The 8,598-nt window shown below is 57.4% G+C and overlaps 1 protein-coding gene across 1 annotated transcript; it reads left to right on the top strand.

Annotated features, from left to right (window-relative positions):
• The first annotated feature begins 3,333 nt into the window (after positions 1 to 3,333).
• LOC141041067 (uncharacterized) lies at positions 3,334 to 3,735 on the top strand. Its single transcript, XM_073507178.1, has one exon. The coding sequence runs from the start codon at positions 3,334 to 3,336 to the stop codon at positions 3,733 to 3,735; it is 402 nt and encodes a 133-aa protein (XP_073363279.1).
• The last annotated feature ends 4,863 nt before the right edge of the window (positions 3,736 to 8,598 follow it).

Below are 8,598 nucleotides of genomic sequence, written 5' to 3'. Positions count from 1 at the left end.
CGACGAGTACCCCAACGAGGTACTTGGCTGTTCCGACTCCCCCCTTTCCCTCGGCGGCGGCGCTCCCGCCGGGGCAATGGACCTCTGTGTGCAGGTCTTCGTCACCGACACCGGCGCCTCTTCCTCGTCCAGCGCGGCGAGGAAGGCCGCCGAAGCCAAGGCCCCAACGGAGCGGGTCGACTCGCCCAACACGCTACGCGCCACGATGCAGAGCCTTCTTGTCCCCATCGGCACCGACATCGACGCCTCCAACATCGCCGAGGCCCGAACTCGGCTCGACGAGGACCGCCAGCGCCCGCTGGACCTCACCGAGACGCTCGCCGCCACGCAGCATCGCCTGGACTCCGCTCAGCTGGAGCGCAACGCCGCCTACGGCTTCATGCCGGACGCGCCCGAGCCGAGCTGGGTCGCCGATGTACTGTCCCGGGGCGGCGCGATCGGACGTGCCTTCGGCGCCATCCCTCCCGAGGTGCACTCCGGCCGCACCCGGACTCAGCGCAACCCTGCCCCAACGACTGCCGGCGGCTTGGGCGACAAGCCAGTCTCAGAGGTCCAACGCCGATTCGACCCTCTGCTCCAACTTGGCCGACGTCCGACTACGGTCGACCCGGCCCCCCGCAGCACGGTCGCCGATCGGCTGGGCCCACGCGCCATCAACGACATCGACGCTCGCCACCGCCTCGACCAACTCGCCCTCTCCTAGGAGCTGGAGGAGAGCGGCCCCATCGGGCCGGCGTGCTTCGGACCATGCATCCGGGATGAGCCCTTTACTAAAGGGTTCACGCTCCCCCGCGACACCCCCAAGTACAACGGCACCATGAAGCCGGAGGACTGGCTCACCGACTACACTACCGCCATCGGCATCGCCGGCGGTAACCACCGTCTCACCGTGCGCTACGCACCGCTCATGCTCCAAGGGTCGGCCCGCACCTAGTTGAACAGCCTGCCAGCGGGCAGCATCAACGCATGGGTTGACTTCGAGCAGGCCTTCGTGCGCAACTTCACCGGCACCTACAAACGACCCAGCCGCCCCAGCCAGCTCGCCATGTGCGTGCAGGGACCGGCGGAAACCGGCCGCGAGTACCTCGCACGCTGGACCGAGCTCCGGAACAGCTGCGAGGACGTCCACAAAGTCCAAACAATCCAGTACTTCATCAACGGGTGCCGGGATGGCACCCTCCTCAAGCACAAGCTTTTACGCTCCGAGCCGACCACTATGGTCGTGCTCATGGTGACGGCGGACAAGTACGCCAACGCCGACTCCACCATGAAGATCCATGTGGCACTGGATGAAGCCGGCAAAGTGAAGCCGGTTCCCCCTCCAAAGCCGGCCGGCGAAGGAAGCCGGCAGCAGCACAACCAGCAAAACAACAAGCGCAAGGCCGATCAGCCGGCCCAGCGCTACGACAACCGGCTCGTCGTGGCCGCCGAGCAGGCGCCCGCGACCGACCCGGCCGCCAAGCACCGACAGACCGGCAAGACGACATGGCAACCCGCCATGAGTTTCGAGGAGATGCTCGACGCCCCCTGCAAGCACCACAGTGGCGCAAGGCCATCCACGCACACACTCTGGCAGTGCGCCATCACCAAGCGCCTCATGAGGCGCGACATCCCGCCTCCTCCGGACCCGGCCCCTGGAGCGGGGCAGTCGTCTCCGCCTCCGCCGCCGCCTCCGGCTGGTGGCGTAATGCGCGACGACGTCTACCCGGCCCAGAACGCGACCTACGTCGTCTTCACGAGCCTCGGCGATGACAAACGCAGCAAGCGCCTCGTTCGGCAGGAGGTGAGCACCGTCATCCCGACCAAGCCGGAATACATGCACTGGTCGGAGCGCCCGGTCACCTGGACTTGGGAGGACCACCCGTCCGTCATGCCGAACCTGGGTGGTTACGCCCTCGTCCTCAACCCCACCATCGTCGCACCTCGGCGCACGTGCAAGTTCTCCCGGGTCCTCATCGACGGCGGCAGCAACATCAACATCCTCTACCGCGACACGATGGCCAAGCTCGGCCTCGAGGCCAAAGACCTGGAGCCAACCCGGACGATCTTCCACGGCATCGTTCCCGGCCTCTCCTGCTCCCCTATCGGCGGATCCGGCTCGACGTCCTGTTCGGCGATAGCAACCACTTCCGACGCGAGCCGCTCTGGTTCGAGGTGGTGGACCTGTCCAGCGCGTACCACGCGCTGCTGGGCCGGCCTGCACTCGCCAAGTTCCTGGCGGTCCCCCACTACGCTTACCTAAAGATGAAGCTACTGGGTCCGAAGGGCCTCATCACCATCACCGGCGACTATCGCAGGTCCCTGGAGTGCGCCCGAGACGGGGCCAAGCTGGCCGAGTCGCTGGTCATAGCCGACGAGCGGCGCCATCTTGACCGGGTCGTCGCCCTAGCCCATGAGACGTCGGCCGTGCCAGTCCCGGCCGAGGAGCCGGCCGACGAGGCCTCCTTCAAGCCCTCCAAGGAGACCAAGAAAGTGAAGCTGAACCCGGAAGACCCCAGCTGCATCAAGTACGTTGTCGTAGGCACTCGCCTCGACAGCAAATAGGAAGGCAAGCTCGTCGACTTCCTCCGTGAGAATCGGGATATTTTCGCATGGACCCCAAAGGACATGCGGGGTATCCCGAGGAAGTACGCCGAGCACAAACTCCACATCCGCAAGGATGCCAAGCCTGTCCGCCAACCCCTACGACGTTTCTCCGAAGAGAAGAGAAGAACCATTGGTGAAGAGATCGCCAAGCTTTTGGCGGCCGACTTCATCATGGAAGTGTTCCACCCCGAGTGGCTGGCCAACCCAGTCCTCGTCCTGAAGAAGAACAGGACCTAGCGCATGTGTATCGACTACACCAGCGTGAACAAGGCCTGCCCCAAGGATCCGTTCGCCCTCCCGCGGATCGACAAAGTCATCGACTCCACTGCCGGGTGTGAGCCCCTGTCCTTCCTGGATGCTTACTCCGGCTATCATCAGATCAAGCTGGACCCGGCCGATGCCCTGAAGATGTCCTTCATCATGCCCTTTGGGGCGTATTGCTACATCACCATGTCATTCGGCCTGAAGAACGCCGGCGCCACCTTCCAGCGCTACATGCAGAAATGCTTGCTGCCGCAACTCGGCCGCAACATCCACGTGTACGTGGACGACATCGTGGTGAAGACCAAGCATCACCTCACGCTCCTCGACGACCTGAAGGAAACCTTCGCCAACTTGCGCGAGTACAAGGTCAAGCTCAACCCGGAAAAGTGCGTTTTTGGTGTCCCGGCTGGAAAGCTGCTCGGCTTCCTCGTCTCGGAGCACGGCATTGAGGCAAACCCGGAGAATATCAAGGCCATCGAGCGCATGCGCAAGCCAGCTCGGCTGTTCACCGGCTGCTTGGCCTCGGTCGGCCGGTTTCTCTGCCGGCTGGGCGAGAGGGCCTTGCCCCTGTATCAACTGATGAAGAAGATTACGCCGTTCAAATGGAACGACCAGGCGGACGAGGCTTTCCAGGATCTCAAGCGCATGCTCTCCACCGCACCCGTCCTGGACGCACCGGCCGAGAAGGAGCCACTGTTGCTCTACATCGCCGCAACCTCGCGGTCGGTCAACATAGTGATGGTGGTTGAGAGACCAGAGAAGGGCAAGATCCAAGCCATCCAGCGTCTCGTCTACTACCTAAGCGAGGTGCTCTCCGCCTCCAAGAAGAACTACCCGCACTACCAGAAGATGTGTTACGGCTTCACCGCCAAGAAATTGAAGTAGTACTTCCAAGAGCATGTTGTTACCGTGGTCAGCATGACCCCTCTCAGTGAGATCATCGGGTGCCGGGATGCCTCTGGCCGGGTCGCCAAGTGGGCGCTCGAGCTAGCCGGCCACACCATCCTCTACGAGCCCCGCACTACGATCAAGTCTCAAGCCCTGGCCAACTTCCTCGTCGACTGGACCGAGACCCAGTACCTGCCGCCGCCGCCGGACTCGACGCACTGGCGCATGCACTTCGACGGCTCGAAGATGCGTTTCGGCCTGGGGGCTGGCATCGTGCTGTCCTCCTCGAAGGGCGACCGGCTCCGGTACGCGCTCCAGATACACTTCGCCGCCTCCAACAACGTCGCCGAGTACGAAGCCTTTGTGGATGGCCTCCGGCTTGCCAAGGAACTCGGCATCCGGCGCATCCTATGCTACGGCGACTCGGATCTGGTGGTGCAGCAGTGCTCCGGCGAGTGGGACGCCCGCGACCCCAACATGGCAAGCTACCACTTCCTCGTCCAGAAGCTGTCCAGATTCTTCACGGGCTGCGAGTTCCTCCACGTCCCGCGCGCGGAAAATGAGGCAGCCGACACGCTCGCCAAGATCGCCTCGTCCCAGCAATCCATCCCGTCCGGCGTCTCCCTCGAGCACCTGCACAAGCCGTCCGTCAAGCCGTCTCCGGACTCCGAGTCCATCTACGTCCCGGACGACCCGGCTGCGCCTCAACCCAGCTCGGGGACTGCCGAACCCGGCCCGGGGACTGCTCAAACCGGCCCGGGGGCCGCTGCCGTCGACCCGGCCACCGCCGTTCCCGACCCGGGGGCTGTTGAACCCGGCTCGGGGGCTGCTGCCCTGGAACCCGCCATGGTGGCCGTCTTTGCCGTGGTGACGGCGCCGTCGTGGGCCCTGCCCATCTCAGAGTTTCTGGAGAACGGGGTCCTCCTCATGGACGAGACCGAAGCCCAACAAGTGCAGCATCGGGCGTCCGCCTACAACATCATCAACAATGAGCTCGTCAAACACAGCTCCACCGGCGTGTTCCAGCGCTGCATCGAGCAAGACAAGGGCATTGAGATTCTCCTCGACATACACCAGGGCGAGTGCGGGCACCACGCCGCCTCGTGGTCCCTGGTGGCCAAGGCTTTCCGCCATGGTTTCTACTGGCCCACGGCCCTCCAAGATGGCGAGTCACTCGTCCTCAAGTGCGAGGGATGCCAACGCTTCAGCAAGCGCAGCCACCAGCCGGCGTCGGCACTCTGGACCATCCCGATCGCCTAGCCCTTTGCGGTCTGGGGACTCGACATGGTGGGGCCCTTCAAGACCGCCCGAGGCGGCATGACGCATTTGCTGGTGGCGGTGGACAAGTTCACCAAATGGATCAAATCAAGGCCAATCAAGAAACTGGATGGGCCAATGGCCGTCCGATTCGTCAAGGACATCGCGGTGCGCTACGGCATGCCGAACAGCATCATCACGGACAATGGCACCAACTTCGCCAAGGGCGCACTCGCGCAGTACTGCTCCATCTCCGGCATCCGCCTCGACCTGGCTTCCGTTGCACACCCGCAGTCCAACGGCCAGGTCGAGCGGGCCAATGGCCTCATCCTATCCGGCATCAAGCCGCGGCTCGTCGAGCCGCTCATCCGTTCACTCGACAGCTGGCTCGAAGAGCTGCCGGCCGTCCTCTAGAGTCTCCAAACAACGCCAAACCGGTCGACCGGGTTCACCCCGTTCTTCCTCGTCTACGGAGCAGAAGCCGTCATCCCGACCGACGTCGAGTTGTACTCGCCGCGCGTCATGACGTACACTGAAGCCGAGGCCAAAGAAGCCCGCAAAGACGGTGTCGACCAACTCGAAGAAGCACGTCTCCTAGCGCACAACCACTCAGCCATCTACCAGCAAGGCCCGAGGCACTACCACAGCAAGAAGATCAAGCCCCTCACTTTTCGGGAGGGAGACCTCGTCCTCCGACTCGTCCAAGAGCAGACCGGCCAACACAAGTTGTCCTCCTGTCGGAGTAAATGACCACGGGTAGCCTCATCTGCTCCCCATGGCACTTCAAGATATCGGGGTCGGCTGCGCCCCTCAAGCCTCAAAGACGAAGGGCCGCCTTCTTAAGGTTGGCTGGTCCAAACGGCCGGCTGCAGGAAGGCGACAAAGCTCAAAGGGCAGCCACGAGATGGGTCGACTCCTAGCAAGCGGCCTCTAGAGAGGCCGACTCCTAGCAAGCCCCCCCCCCCCCCCCCGCGCCCTCAAAGTTAGCACCTCATTATAACGACGAGACGGGGTCTGGCTACAGTGCAGCCTGCCACCCCCGAATCCAGGGCGGAGCGTGACCACAGTGCGGCGTACTGGGCGGACGTCCCTCGCCCGACGCGGCACTGTCGCCACGCAGCCCATGACATCACCTATGGCAGAGGAGGCCATGCTCCCACTACAGACTGTCGGTACGGCCCGCAGGCGGCGGGCCCTACCTATCAGTGAGAGACCGACTCCTGACCAGCCGGCACGGGGGAGGCCGACTCCCCACCAGGCGGACCTCCCCTCCCTCAAAGTATGTGCTCCATTAATCAGAAGAGATGGGGGATGGCTACAGTGAATGCCCGCCAGGCGGCGGTACTGTAGCCACGCTCTCCGTTAATCAGAAGATGTTGGGAAGTCTCTTCCCTTTTATTAGTATTCTCTTCATCTTCTATTTGTTTTCTTGTCTTTATGTAATTGGCAATATAAGGATTTTCCATGCAATTCACCGCACAATACATAAAAATTTCTTCTAGATCAAAATCAAGAACTTTATCAAGGACAAATTCTGGCATATCCTTAGTTATACGTTTTATTTCTTCATAACCCAAAAGCAAACTAAGTTCATTCCGATGTGCAAGGGAAATCAAGTCATCACAATTTTTGGACACGATACGATCATGAAACAATTTGCATTGGGTATTTAAATGATCACATTCATTGAAAGTCACAAGGATGGCAAAGAAATTTCAAATTTTCATCACAAACATCTAGCCTTTCTTGCAACCATTTGGTTTCTAAATACTTATGCCTCTTGCAAAATCTATCTTCCCTATTTGATGTGTACTTGCAAACTCTATGCACTCCACAAAACTTGACATGCTTATAAGAGACATTTTCATCATGGCTAGTGCAATCATCATTGGTACTATGAATATTCAAAGAGTTCATACTAACAACATTGCAATCATGCTCATCATTCAAAGATTTAGTGCCAAACATTTTAATGCATTCTTCTTCTAACATTTTGGCACAATTATCGGAATCCTTATTTTCACGAAAGACATTAAAAAGATGAAGCATATGAGGCATCCACAATTCCCTTTTTTTGTAGTTTTCTTTTATAAACTAAACTAGTGATAAAACAAGAAACAAAAAGATTTGATTGTAAGATCTAAAGATATACCTTCAAGCACTCACCTCCCCGGCAACGGCGCCAGAAAAGAGCTTGATGTCTACTACACAACCTTCTTCTTGTAGACGTTGTTGGGCCTCCAAGTGCAGAGGTTTGTAGGACAGTAGCAAATTTCCCTCAAGTGGATGACCTAAGGTTTATCAATCCGTGGGAGGCATAGGATGAAGATGGTCTCTCTCAAACAACCCTGCAACCAAATAACAAAGAGTCTCTTGTGTCCCCAACACACCCAATACAATGGTAAATTGTATAGGTGCACTAGTTCGGCGAAGAGATGGTAATACAAGTGCAATATGGATGGTAGATATAGGTTTTTGTAATCTGAAAATATAAAAACAGCAAGGTAACTAATGATAAAAGTGAGCATAAATGGTATTGCAATGCTAGGAAACAAGGCCTAGGGTTCATACTTTCACTAGTGCAAGTTCTCTCAACAATAATAACATAATTGGATCATATAACTATCCCTCAACATGCAACAAAGAGTCACTCCAAAGTCACTAATAGCGGAGAACAAACGAAGAGATTATTGTGGGGTACGAAACCACCTCAAAGTTATCCTTTCTGATCGATCTATTCAAGAGTCCATAGTAAAATAACACGAAGCTATTCTTTTCGTTCGATCTATCATAGAGTTCGTACTAGAATAACACCTTAAGACATAAATCAGCCAAAACCCTAATGTCACCTAGATACTCCAATGTCACCTCAAGTATCCGTGGGTATGATTATACGATATGCATCACACAATCTTAGATTCATCTATTCAACCAACACATAGAACTTCAAAGAGTGCCCCAAAGTTTCTACCGAAGAGTCAAGACGAAAGCGTGTGCCAACCCCTATGCATAAGTTCACAATGTTACGAAACCCGCAAGTTGATCACCAAAACATACATCAAGTAGATCACGTGAATATCCCATTGTCACCACAGATAAGCACATTCAAGACATACATAAAGTGTTCTCAAATCCTTAAAGACTCAATCCGATAAGATCACTTCAAAGGGAAAACTCAATCCATTACAAGAGAGTAGAGGGGGAGAAACATAATAAGATCCAACTATAATAGCAAAGCTCGCGATACATCAAGATCGTACCACCTCAAGAACACGAGAGAGAGAGAGAGATCAAACACATAGCTACTGGTACATACCCTCAGCCCCGAGGGTGAACTACTCCCTCCTCGTCATGGAGAGCGCCGAGATGATGAAGATGGCCACAGGTGAGGGATCCCCCCTCCGGCAGGGTGTTGGAACAGGTCTAGACTGGTTTTCGGTGGCTACAAAGGCATGCGGCGGCGGAACTCTCAATCTATTCTGCTCTTGGATGTTTTTAGGGTATATGGATATATATAGGTGAAAGAAGTCGGTCAGGGGAGCCACGCGGGGCCCATGAGGGTGGGGGGCGTGCCCAGGGGGGTAGGGCGCGCCTCCCTGCCTC

The sequence above is a fragment of the Aegilops tauschii genome, chromosome 2, assembly GCF_002575655.3.
Source record: "Aegilops tauschii subsp. strangulata cultivar AL8/78 chromosome 2, Aet v6.0, whole genome shotgun sequence".
NCBI classification, from domain to species: Eukaryota; Viridiplantae; Streptophyta; class Magnoliopsida; order Poales; family Poaceae; genus Aegilops; species Aegilops tauschii.
The sequence above is the reverse complement of the archived record's forward strand: the minus strand, read 5'-3'. Positions and strand labels throughout refer to the sequence as shown.